The sequence below is a fragment of the Juglans microcarpa x Juglans regia genome, chromosome 4S (assembly GCF_004785595.1).
Source record: "Juglans microcarpa x Juglans regia isolate MS1-56 chromosome 4S, Jm3101_v1.0, whole genome shotgun sequence".
Classification (NCBI taxonomy): Eukaryota; Viridiplantae; Streptophyta; class Magnoliopsida; order Fagales; family Juglandaceae; genus Juglans; species Juglans microcarpa x Juglans regia.
The window spans coordinates 1,166,354-1,179,061 of NC_054601.1; the positions used below are offsets into that span (position 1 = coordinate 1,166,354).

Below are 12,708 nucleotides of genomic sequence, written 5' to 3' on the forward strand. Positions count from 1 at the left end.
CTACTGAAATTTCTTGCTCCCACCGGTCTGATTTTGTTTTATCTACTGTTTCAAGATGAAATAATAAATTCGCTATCATCGTGAATGCATACTTGATAAATAATAAGTTAGTAAAAGTGATCCACACTCGAGTATTTCAATTCCTAGTCTATTGAGAGAGAGAGAGAGAGGGAGAGGACAAAAAAAGTTCTTCTGTCGAAGAAGCTCACGCTTCTTTTGTTGAAGTAAATACAAATGGTCTGATTCGAGATTTCCTGCGGAGAGGGAGAGAGAGAGAGAGAGAGAGAGAAGGATCTTCGATCTTTAGTTGAATGACTTGCAATAGACGTCAGGACGTACTGGAACACGGACTCAAGAGTACTGGCAGCAAGCTATCACTCCGGTCTTGAGTGATGGTGTCGTGCATACTAACAGTTTCGCTATGTACAGTCGCGGGCTACAGTCGCCGCGCAGTCGGTTAGCTGACGTGGCAGCTGCTTTTTTTTTTTAAAAAAAAAAAAAGAAAAAGAAAAACAGAGTGCAGTGCATTTCGGATTCCCGCTTCGCTTCTCCGCTTCTCATCTTCTTCCTTTTGTTTGGCGATTTGTGCTTCTCTTCGGCCAGAAACTTTCTTTGACGATTTTCTCTGAATGCTACTTGAAAATGATGGCGATTTGAGTGCATTTTCTTGTCTTCGGCGATTAGCTTCTCATCTTGCTCTGGTTTTCTTCTTGCTAGAAACTGATGGCGATTTGAGTGCATTTTGGAACTTCTCTTGCGTTGGTGCTTCTCATCTTAACTTGGTGCTTTGGTTTTCTTCGGTGATTCGTGGTCTTCGGCTCGGCAACTTGAACTCTTGTGGATCTGTGAACTGGTGTAGTCTTTGGCCTGGCAACTTGAACTGGTGTGGATCTATAAACTAGTGTGGTCTTCGGAAACTCGAACTCATTTGTTTTGAAGTGGATCTGTGCTCGAGTTCATTTCGTGTTGAATTCATCAAAAAAATAATATAATATTATTTTTTTAATAAAAATATTTTTATTTTTTTCATATTTTATAATTACACTAATCATATGTTGATTAATAATTTAATTTGATTATTACATTATTATTACAAGACGGTTGGAGATTACACGTGAATAAAAAAGACGTTTGGAGATTAAAAGTAAATAAAAAATAGATTTGATGAATGAATAGTAGACCTTCAAATTTGAAGAAACCTATACATTTACTGTAGCTCAAAGTTTCACATTTATCTATTTGACTAATCCAATGCAGCTCTATTTTGATGAAATTCATCAAATTTTGCATTTAGCTAGGCTTTTGATGATGCCAATGCCAATGCTCTTAAGTATACACATCTTTAATCATTAAATAAATAAAAATTTAAATATATAAACAGTTAAAATGAGAGAATAAAATTGGGTGGCATACTAATATTTTTAAGGTTGAGTTTGGATGTTAAATTAAGTTAAGTTGAATTGAGATGATAAAATATTATTAGAATATTATTTTTTAATATTATTATTATTTTGATATTTGAAAAAGTTGAATTGTTTATTATATTTTGTATTGAAATTTGAAAAAGTTATAATAATAAGTTGAGATAAGTTAAAAGGAGTTGACGATTCAAATGAAGCAGAGTCCTATTTCTAGTATAATAGGACCATAAGCACATTTTTTATTTTTTTATGTTTATTTTTTATCTATTTTTTACACATTTAAATATTTAAAAAATATACACAAATTTATTAATAATCACTTTCCTAAGATTTTGTTTTCAAAAAATAAAAATAGAAAAAGGCAATCGGTCAAACTGCTGATCACACTATGCATGATTCACATAGCATTCCTCTTAAATTAAACCAACTGTTTAATCATCTTACGTACGTACTAGTACTGTTTAATTCTTAGTGGATGATTTGCGCAAGCGTGCTTAAAATCGAGTTGACCACCAGTAATATATATATATATATATATATATATAATGAAGAAAAGATATTTACGATCGTGAATTATGTAATTATCACGTAATTATTTAAAAAAAATGAATAAAATATAAGATTTACGTGAAAAAAATTAATATTTTAATAGTAAATTTTATTCTTTTTCAAAGCGATTACGTGACGTTTATAAATTTTACAATTGTAAGTAGAATTATTCTATATAATATACGGCAAGAATCACTAATTAATTAGTAAACGTGTACGACTTGTAGTACTATGGTTGGATATAATGAATGATCACGTACAGGAGGCCAGTAGACTAATCAGAGAAACATGGACATGGACACAAGAAATGCTGATATTCATTCTGCATGTGCTGGTCAATTTAGTGGTAGCTTAGCTGATAAAGGCATTATAAAAAAGCAAGCAAGCTAGCACTGATTAATGATCACTTCCACCCAGCAGCTAGCTCTTACGTTTACTATTTTGTTATAGTGATCGTGATTATATAAATAATATATGGAGAAACCCTTAATTTCCATGGAAATTCAGAAGACTAGTACTTAACAAATATTATATATATTTATATATATACATACGATTCAGCAAGAGAATATCTATAAATTATATATCAAATTAACGCCAAACAAATTATATAGGACATGACAAGATTCTCTTGCAACTGATCATGATGCTTGCTCGATCGGCTACTCCATGATCAATTAATCATGACGATTAAACCCTGCAAATGCAAAACGAAGGAGGTAGCGTTGTATATATCAGCATGCACGATAAATTATCTATCATGTAGTATTATATATATGGTATATATATATTTGTATATATAAATATATATCGTGTGATCAAGATGATCTATCTGTAACTAGTAGTACTACTACTAGCTACTGCATGCATAATGATGTAGTACGTGATGATCAGGATCTAATTAATAAGATGAAAAGATATTAATTAAAAAAGAAAAAAGAAAAAAAGAAATTACGTACTGCATAAATTCGATGTTGATTTGGACGTTGGTAAATCTGGAGAGGACCTTAAAGGCTTTAATGGAGAGGGCCATTGTTGCTGGGCATGAGGTGCCACGACAATGATCAACAACCAGCACCACTATGTCTTCACCTTTGCAAGGATGGCTCGGTCCACTTATGCACCGTACTCTGTATTTCCTACCGCATGCACCTCCATTGTCCCAAAGCCCCTCTGACACCGCTGCAAAATATCCGTCCGACGGCAATTGATTCTCGTCTTTACCGCTGCATCTCGTTGCTTCATCATCAACCAAATAATAGATATTTAAACGCAGATCGAGAGATCAAGATAGATCAAGATTTGCACTTTTTCAGGTTATATATATATATATATATGTGTGTGTGTGTGTGTGTGTGTGTGTGTGTGTGTGAATTAAAGTGGATTCATTTTTAATTAGCTAGGTTTAGGATCGAAATTCCAATTAGATGATGATCAGCAGGTCAGAGTTGAAAAACTCTTTCTGAATGTTCCAACTAGAATCATCCTAAATATCTAATTAAATCTATCGTATTATATATATTGAAATAAAGACCGACCAGATATCATATATCATGAATGTTGAACATTCAAAAACCGTGAAAGCTGGCTGGGTTTTTGAAGATGATCATCATGAATAGGTAACATCCAGACGTTCGGGCCGGGACATACAACTGGCCGGCCGTCCGGAGATCAGAAGGTCTGAATTATATATATATATATATATATAGATATATGATTTAGTACTTACGTAGGTATGGAGAAGGATAAGCCTTTGCCGTCCCAATATCCGCCAGAGCTCGAAGAATAATAACATCACAGCATAAGCAAACAAGAAGCGATATTTTTATAAAGGATGTCTGCATCTTGTTTTGCTTCAATCTAATTATTTGTTCCCGAGTATTAATTTCTTTGCTCGCATCCTTATTTATACTCAGGAAATTAATGACACCCATAAAAAGGTCAGCCGATATATTTTCTCTCTTATTTTTTGCGGTATATTGGATTTGAGTTTTTTATATTTCCGCACTCTTTTGACCCAAAATATTAGAAGCGTGCGTTTTTGCTGAGATTATCTATTTTGGACCTACCTGGCACATGCGACAACTGCATTGACTGTGAGTCAAATATTTAGGTTTATTTATTTATTTATTTATTTATTTTGAGATGTTTGAACGAACGTGCTATAGGTGGTGGTGGGGGTTTTTTGACGGAGATGATGATCAATTAAAGTGCTGAGAGGAATATCAATGTCTACCAAAACCAAATGTTGTGTTGGGCTCGGACCCAAACTGCACGTGCTAAACGTGTTAGTTGTGTTTTTTTATTTTTATTTTTTTTAATATAATTGTGTAAAGTGTTGTGAATATAGTTGTCAGTTTATAATATTTTTCTCTTATTTTTGTAAGAAAATCTCGATAGATATAGATTCCAAATCTTGTGATCTCTTTATTTACGCTTAAAAAACAAATTTTAAGGGAAATGGAAAGTATTTAATCGTTCTTAATTGTCTTCTTTTTTATTTATCTTTTCCTTTGCAAGTATCCATGATGCTGTCATGACCAGACTCGAAAGGAAATAAATCAATGTTCTCAGTATCTTTTTATAGACTTAGAATTAATGGTATAAATTAAGTAACAATATCTTCAAACTTCAATGTTATTAATCATTACAGGAAAAATACTGTTATTGGGTGAACTTGATCTACGTTTGCTAATTTGTAGCTTTAAATCAAATCAATTACAAATTATGCACGTCTCTGTATGGATTATTTTGGTAGAAATAAAAAACAAACCATTGCTGCCATTGTTGCAGTTCGGATGAAATAAATAAATAATGTTATTTATCATCTTTTCATAATTTTTTTTTGTAATATCAAATAATTAAAAATAATAATATAAACGAATGTGCAAAAAAAAAAAAAAAAACAAAAACAAAAAACAAAAAAAATCCTAGTTTGCAAAAAATGGAGTGGCACTTTTATTATCTTTATCCTCAACTGGAATACGTCATCCATGACTCATCTAGGTATTTTTCTACTAATTTTATCTTTATTCTTGCATCCACCTTCGTCATCTTCAACTTACAAAATTCTATTTGCAGACACAATTTTGTGTAAAGAAGAAAGAGGGAAGAGGCCGAAAGGGATTGAGAGTTTGTTAGCAAATCTAATGCATTGCAACTTCTGCCAGTAAATAGCTTAGTTATGATTACCTCGCTTTTTTATTGTTTTATTCTTCCATATTCAAATAAATATCACCATATGCACGATTCTTCTCATCTAGGAGAAACAGTAAGGAAGCAAAAGAAGAGCAAAGAGAAGAAATATAGGAGGGGGGCTGCGGAGTAGGTTGGGGGACTGGACTCTAGAAGCCACAACGTTGAGGCTGTGTAATTTCACGACAACAATTTCAACAGGGCCTACGAGGAAATAGGCACGGGGAGAAGGAGCGGAAATCGATGTTGCGCGAGGAAGGGGAGAGAGGAATCGCTGCGCGAGGGAAAAGGGAGACGAATTGCTGCTGATGAGTAGGGAAAAAAGTTTATTGCATGCGGGTGTGGAAAAGAATTTCTTGCAACTCCTAAGTGGCAAATTGTCATTGATGAGTGTAAAAATATGAAAGGCACACGACCGGCTTTAACTTTTCTCTTACTAAAAAAAAAAGACAGTGCTATATGTACATACAACTTTATGCATAATATTATATATATTGAGTATCCAACTCATTTTATAATTTTTTTTTTTAAATTATATTTCAAATTTTAAAATCTTCACCATTTTAGTAAGTGACCGGATATAATTACGTGCATAAAATTATAAATATAAATAGCATTTTTTAAACAAAAATAATTTGGTAAAATAGTTCGTTTGTAAATTGCAAATACCAAGAACATCCTCAATATAATTCCACCAGAGAAAGATACCTTGGAGTCTTGGACTCTCACCCAACAGCCGCCCACCCACCGAGAGACAGGCAAGCAAACCAAAGCCGAAGGCAAACCTAACAAATAGCAACACCGAATATTTAAGGTTAACAAAAACAGCAGCAGAGTGAGGGGAGAGAGAGAGAGAGAGAGAGAGAGAGAGAGATCACCTAACCCTCTTTCTCTCCCTTTTTGTTAGGGTTTGCCCTAAGATTTTCCTTTCCCCTCACAGCATTTTTCTCTCCTTTTCACCGCCTCCACTCTGGCATCGCCAACCTTTGCACGGATTCTCTCTCATTCTCATTTCCTCAAACCGAGTATTGCCCTCCCAAACGCTCTGAATTCGCTTAAACCCCATCAAAGCAAAATATTCGGCTTTTCACTAGAACCCCAAGAAAGATAGCATATTTCAGGGTCCTTTTGATTGATGGGTAGGAGAGAGGGACTCCAATTGTTCGACGATAAACGGGATGGGCTTTTCTCCGTGTGTGATTTGGGCTCTCAGTGGAGCCTTCAAGAGGGGTTCTTTCATCCCGGAGGCTTATTCGCCAGCGTTGGTCAGGTTGGAATGGGATTCGGCGTTTCGCCTAATCCTCCAGACTCCCGAGACAATAGGGGCGTGAAAGTACCGTACACCGATTTGTACGCCAAGTACACGTCGTCCCGGAGGGGGTTCGGATAGTTGGTGTGCGGGAAGAGGAGGGGATTGTGAAGAAGAAGAAGAAGACGAAGAACGGTCTTAAGTTGAAAATTAAGGTCTCGAATCCGTCGCTTAGGAGGTTGATAAGCGGCGCAATAGCCGGGGCGATATCGCGGACGGCAGTGGCACCGCTGGAGACTATAAGGACGCACTTGATGGTTGGGAGTAGTGGGCATTCTACTACTGAGGTTTTCCAAAATATTATGAAGACTGATGGGTGGAAGGGATTGTTTAGGGGTAATTTGGTCAATGTGATTCGGGTTGCGCCTAGCAAGGCGATAGAGGTATCCTTACACTTCAGAGCAATATTTTCGTTTTTATTTTTGACTTTCTTTGACTACAATGGTAAGTGTGGGAGAGAGAGAGAGAGAGAGAGAGAGAGAGAGAGAGTAGTGTGCGTGTGTGATAAAACGTTTTCTTGATGTTATTCTGATTATCCAACTCTTCTGAATTCTGATTTATACTTGTATGGTTTTGGCATGACATCACTAGTCCTCCAGAATAGTCTTGGATCACCCCCTGGAAGGTGTTAATTTTCTGGTGTGGTAAACATCAATTTTTGGAACTTCTGTTGCCTTGTCAAGAATATGAACCTGTATACAAATCGAAAAAAGTTATACGGTGCATTTTTGTGGGCGGTGGCCGTTGCACACTTGCACTGTCTATTCTTCACTTTGAAACACAAAATGCATCTTGTTTCACCAAGAATAAGAGATATCATCTCTGAAGACACGGTCTTGGACGTCTAATTATTTGTAATAAAAAATTATAATAAATGAAATAAAATTTAGCAACTGGTTACGTTAAGTTTTCTACATTGGATCTGATAGCAATTGAGTTAATTTGCCATTACAAATAGGTTCTCTATTATTTCCTAGTCTGTTGTTGTCCCCTTTTCTTTATAATCTGAATTGGATGTGTCCATGGACCAATTTTCATGTATTTAAGTTTTGGACAGAAAAAAGAGAGGCAGTTATACATAGTGCATTCTCTTTTGGTACTCTCCATAGAGATGTGTGGCAAAAGAAAATTAATCTTTACTACTCACCTCTATACATCAAGGGTATAGTCAACTTTCAAGACATTAGATTTAATAAATGTTTGGTCCTGTATCTAAATATTTGTGTTACTTTCTATACCAGCTATTTGCTTATGATACAGTCAACAAGCAATTGTCACCCAAACCTGGGGAACGGCCTAAACTCCCAATTCCTGCTTCACTAGTTGCTGGGGCCTGTGCTGGAGTTAGTTCAACTTTGTGCACATACCCTCTTGAATTAGTCAAGACCCGAATAACCGTAGAGGTAAACATTCATGTTCTATATTGTATGCTTCCTACGTACTTGGGTTGTGCCTTTTGCGCTTATTAATAAATTTCACTTAATAAATTTTACTTATAAGAAAATGTTTCTATCTCGAGTATGAATTTGGTAGTTAATTTGATGGTGGCTGTTGCAGAGAGGTGTTTACAAGGGACTCTTTGATGCATTTTTTAAAATACTGAAAGAAGAGGGACCTGCTGAACTCTACAGAGGCCTTACCCCTAGTCTTATTGGTGTTATTCCATATGCCGCCGCTAATTACTTTGCCTACGACACATTAAGGAAAACCTATCGTAAAATTTATAGGCAAGAGAAGATTGGCAACATTGAAACCCTTCTAATTGGGTCAGCGGCTGGAGCTATTTCAAGTAGTGCGACTTTTCCTCTTGAGGTGGCTCGCAAGCACATGCAGGTGGGGGCTCTCAGTGGAAGGCAGGTATACAAGAATGTGATCCATGCACTTGCAAGCATAGTTGAACAAGAAGGGATTCAGGGTTTATATAGAGGGCTTGGCCCTAGCTGCATGAAGTTGGTCCCTGCTGCCGGGATTTCTTTCATGTGCTACGAAGCATGCAAGAAGATACTGGTAGAGAATAATGAGGAAGCATGAAAGAGTTTTTTGAAAGTACCAAAAGATCTCACGAAATGCTGGGAATTATTTTTTCATTTGCTGCGAAGCTTGCGAGAGTATGCTAGTAGAGAATAATGAGGAAGCATAAAAGAGTTTTTTGAAATCACCAAAATGTCGGGGTATCTTCCATTTGCTCTAGAGCATGCAAGAGGATACTGGTAGAGAGACTGAGGAAGCATTAAGAGTTTTTTGAAATGATTGAAAGATCTCACAAAATGTCTCACTCGGAGTAAGGAGGGAAGAATTATAGCACTTTTTTTTTTTGCTTAAGTTTTTTGGGTTAAGTTATTGTGTTCTTTTATTGTTTACTCGCCTCTGGATTACTATTGTTTTCATTTCTACCTTGTGACTTAGTTCAATGAGCCTTGTTTGAGGTTAGATCTGATGCTTTTTTGAAGATATGAATACCAATTTAAAGTATGTTAGAATGATGGCTGTGGGCACTACCCGTATTTCATGCATTGGCTGCTATAAAATAAATTTCGTTAATTTTGGGAAACTTTTCCAAACAAGCAAATGTTTTAGACCATTGCTTTTATGTTCAGACATTTTTGTTGGTTTGTCGTTCCGAAGTTCCAGGAGGTTCCCATTTTCAAAGAATAAAAATTCTCAATTGCTTTTCTCGGCTTTTCCTAACACAAAGGTTAAGACGATAGTTCAGTATTGGTAGCTCCATTGTCAAGGAGATGAGTCTTGAAAGCCTTCCACGGGCTTATTTTGAAATCAATAACCTAAGTGGACACAATCAAGTACAGCGTGGTGACACTGTTTTAAGCATGTCACCAAATGTGATAAAGCTAACAAAGCTTGGCCTTCTGCCAGATCAACAACCGCATTAAAGTGGCCACTATACAGCAAAAGAGTGAGGTCAACTGAGTTAGATGCTCAACCAAGAGAGGGCACAAATATCCACACAACTAAGAACAAGGAGGTGACAACAATTAACTAAGAAACGAATTTGAATTTTTTATAGCCAGGATATAGTTTACAAAAATTCCTAAAAGAAATATGATGAAAGCTGGTTAACTTTGCTAAACAAAACCAATCTAAGAAACACATAGTTGCAAGCTACAATTCACTTCAGTTCTGCTCCTCGTAATCTAAGGCTTCCTCTTGAGCAGCAGCCATCAACTCATCAAATTTCTCCGACTTTCCTAGCAATATTTCAATCTAGCAAACAAGACAACACAAAATCAGCCTAGAAATAAAATCAGCCTAGAAATAAAATCAGAGTTGCAATCCTTTGATAAGTCACAGGCTTAAAATTACATGAATGAATAAAGAGTAATTTGGTTAAGACATGCTACAACCAAACCTTTGCCCTCTAGACACAAATAGCTGCTGGTTTGATGGGACAGTCAACACTATAGCAAATGCAGCTATAGATAAGAATCAACAAGTCATGAACACCCTTTTTGAAATCATACACGCTAATACTTTGAATGTGACTGAATCATCATCTACCAGAGGACAATCAATAGTCAACAGACTGAAGGGCCAGAAAACCTAAAGTTCTCAAACATAAGCACCTAATTCATGGAAATTACTAGCTCTTCTAAGGGGTTTGACACACCCACTTCTATAGAAGCAGATCACACACCATGTAGACCCAAGTGGCTATATTGGATGAATGGGAATTCATCAAAATTACAGTCATCTTATATTTGAAACAAAGTGGCACATCCTCAAGCAGCTCCTAAAAGAAGAACGATATTCACATAACACTTCAATCAGAAAGGATTGCCCAGATGTCATCAATAAATAAAATCATATGTGCTAGCAATAAGGAAATGGGTGATCATGCACCCAACTTACCAGTATTGGTGGTCCACCAATCAATAAAATATCAAAACCAAAATGTAAATGTTATCAAAATAACCAGATGGTGCCTGGTTACATATTCTCTTTAGATTTCCAACATATATTACGTTCACACTCTACCTTTGCCTTTTGAATGGGCTGCCCTCCAGCATCCTCTCTCATGTCAACAGTGGAAGTCACGATCCCTGTATGCATTGTTTTTCACCAAAGCTAAGTTTTCAGAGTAAGATTGAGAGAAAAATGAAATTTGGAAAAGGAGCAAGGATCTCACTCTTCTCAACAGCCAGTTCATTGTTCTTCAAAATCTCAGCAATAGTAACCACCGTGGCAATAGCTGGAGATACAACATAAAAGTCCATCCTTTAAGAAATACAAGAAAACCTCTCAACAGTATAAATTATATCAGTCCAAAAAATGTATAGTTCCCCACTTCTTTGAATATACTATACACGTATTGTGCACAATCATGTCTTCTACAAGGACGATGGCAGTCCATCTTGCAGGTGAACATCTCAAAGACAATATATAGTAATACAAGAATTTATCAGATGTTCACAGTTCAACAGACATGGTAAATATAAAAATCGAATTCCTACGTTGCAATCAGCAAACTTAGCAACCCATCAAAAATAGCTTGTGATCGGCAAGAGAAGGGTTGAATTCAAAAATATTAAATGCATTTCCAGCATACAAAAGATATCAATAACAAAAAAATATATGTATAAGAAACGACATCCATATTGAGATACTAGAACTACATGGTACACAAGGAAACAAACAGGGGGTTAAAAAACTACCCATTCCCAGCGCAGACAGTTCCACCTCATTGTGTTGCTGCATGTACCTCTGGAAAAAAAAATTTAAAATACATAATTACTAAAAGAAAGGGCAAAGAGATATAACGGGACATGCACAACCAAGTCGGCCTAATCGGACTGTCGGAGCCCATTAACTTTCCTAATCCCAGGAAAAAAAATCCTTTCATTTATTATTTTACGCTCGACATAAGCTCAATCATGCCCGCAACAAAGAGCATGTAAAAACCCTAAACACTACTCGGCGAAAGGACTAACTAGAGTCTCATAAAACAGAGCACAATGTTCTTTTTTCTCAATGGGTAAAAACAGAGCATAATGTGCAAACTGGCATTACGATTAAAAAAAATATTCTCAGCAATCAAACGCAGGCAATATGAAACGAAATCCTAGCGTGAGAGCCCAGTTCGTAGAAGCGACGAACGAACAGATATTATTAACTAATACAAAAAGGGAGACGAGATTAAATAACGGTAAATAACACCAGACCGTTCGGTCGTGAGTGAAAAGAGTTCGAAGCAAAAACCAAAGAATAATCTCTTCTATTTCCTCGAGTTTTCTTAGCAAACGAAAGAGGAAGAGAACGTCGCTAAGAAATGTTGAGAAAGTGAAATTATATAAAAATAAATACATAATAATAAAGAAAAAGAAAAACCTTGGCGAGATTGACGTAGAAAAAGAGGGGCTTTTTGGTGTTAGAGACTTGGATGCGATTCCGCTTGATGGACAAAGAATCCGTGATGTTGATATTGTTAACTCCCTCAGTGATGCCCTCCATTCTCTACTTGTTTCCTAATCCCACAGTTCTCTCTCTTGTTTCTCTCTGAAGCAGATTGGGACGATGAAGGGCTTTAAAACTGAAAAACCCTTCTTTCGACCAGCACTGGAGTCGAGGGTTTTTGATAAGAAAAATGCTACTTGTACCCGAAGGCGGGTACCTGTAGCAGAATTGTTTTAATAAATTGGGTTAACAGGTTTAGAACATCGCTGTTCATGTCGTGGGCTTTTGGGCTTTCACAGAACAGTACACTGACCCAAAGTCAACAAAATCACGCTGGGAATTCTGATGCGTGTATTCACGTGACACATCCATCCACTAACGAACATGTGGCACATCCATTACTGCCTCATTTATTTTTACAAAATTTTTCTTTTATTTTTATAAAATTTTTCGCTTCATCTCATTTAATTATTATAATTTTTGTTTAAAATAAAATAAATAATTCAACTTTTTTAATTTTCAAAATAAAAATAATATTAAAAAAATATTTTATAATAATATTTTATTTAACTTTCAACTTTTATCCTATCTTATTTCATCTCATATATAAAAATAATCGAGTCAGTCAATTATAGGTTTTGCCCATTTTCTTTAAAAAAAAATATATAAAATCTACTATTAAAAAAGTAATTGCTAAGTAACAATTAGCAGAAAAAAACCTACACTATCAAATTTATTTTCTATTTTTTAATGGGCATTGATTGCGAATCATCCTTTTTCAGATTCTCGTTAGCATTCTTAAAATGAAGGGTAGCTATGTAAAAT

At 35.7% G+C, this 12,708-nt stretch overlaps 3 protein-coding genes across 3 annotated transcripts; 1 reads left to right on the forward strand and 2 right to left on the reverse strand.

Annotated features, from left to right (window-relative positions):
* Window positions 1–2,488: 2,488 nt before the first annotated feature.
* On the reverse strand, window positions 2,489–3,855 carry LOC121263759 (EG45-like domain containing protein). The gene is made up of 3 exons (XM_041166827.1): window positions 3,700–3,855; window positions 2,930–3,209; window positions 2,489–2,667 (listed from the first exon to the last, which is right to left on the reverse strand). The coding sequence occupies exons 1-3, from the start codon at window positions 3,812–3,814 to the stop codon at window positions 2,661–2,663; spliced, it is 402 nt and encodes a 133-aa protein (XP_041022761.1). The 5' UTR covers window positions 3,815–3,855; the 3' UTR covers window positions 2,489–2,660.
* Window positions 3,856–5,914: 2,059 nt separating this feature from the next.
* Window positions 5,915–8,755, forward strand: LOC121263761 (adenine nucleotide transporter BT1, chloroplastic/mitochondrial-like). The gene is given in 4 exon segments (XM_041166829.1): window positions 5,915–6,528; window positions 6,531–6,857; window positions 7,716–7,877; window positions 8,032–8,755. Coding segments are annotated over 4 exon segments (1,191 nt in total). The 5' UTR covers window positions 5,915–6,300; the 3' UTR covers window positions 8,506–8,755.
* A 712-nt stretch (window positions 8,756–9,467) lies between these two features.
* LOC121263764 (uncharacterized protein At2g34160-like) lies at window positions 9,468–12,052 on the reverse strand. Its single transcript, XM_041166832.1, has 5 exons — window positions 11,818–12,052; window positions 11,145–11,193; window positions 10,619–10,681; window positions 10,468–10,532; window positions 9,468–9,696 (listed from the first exon to the last, which is right to left on the reverse strand). Exons 1-5 carry the CDS (start codon window positions 11,938–11,940, stop codon window positions 9,607–9,609), a joined length of 390 nt encoding a protein of 129 aa, XP_041022766.1. The 5' UTR covers window positions 11,941–12,052; the 3' UTR covers window positions 9,468–9,606.
* Window positions 12,053–12,708: the final 656 nt, after the last annotated feature.

What these genes read in the sequence shown, in the direction of transcription:
- LOC121263764 (XM_041166832.1), bottom strand. Translation starts at nt 11,940, where the DNA reads ATGGAGGGCATCACTGAGGGAGTTAACAATATCAACATCACGGATTCT. An exon ending in TCTACGTCAATCTCGCCAAG is followed by an intron (nt 11,194 to 11,817) that starts GTTTTTCTTTTT and finishes TTTTTTTTCCAG; the next exon opens with AGGTACATGCAGCAACACAA. An exon ending in ACTGTCTGCGCTGGGAATGG is followed by an intron (nt 10,682 to 11,144) that starts GTAGTTTTTTAA and finishes TTGTATCTCCAG; the next exon opens with CTATTGCCACGGTGGTTACT.
- LOC121263759 (XM_041166827.1), bottom strand. Translation starts at nt 3,814, where the DNA reads ATGCAGACATCCTTTATAAAAATATCGCTTCTTGTTTGCTTATGCTGT. An exon ending in TTATCCTTCTCCATACCTAC is followed by an intron (nt 3,210 to 3,699) that starts GTAAGTACTAAA and finishes TTGATGATGAAG; the next exon opens with CAACGAGATGCAGCGGTAAA.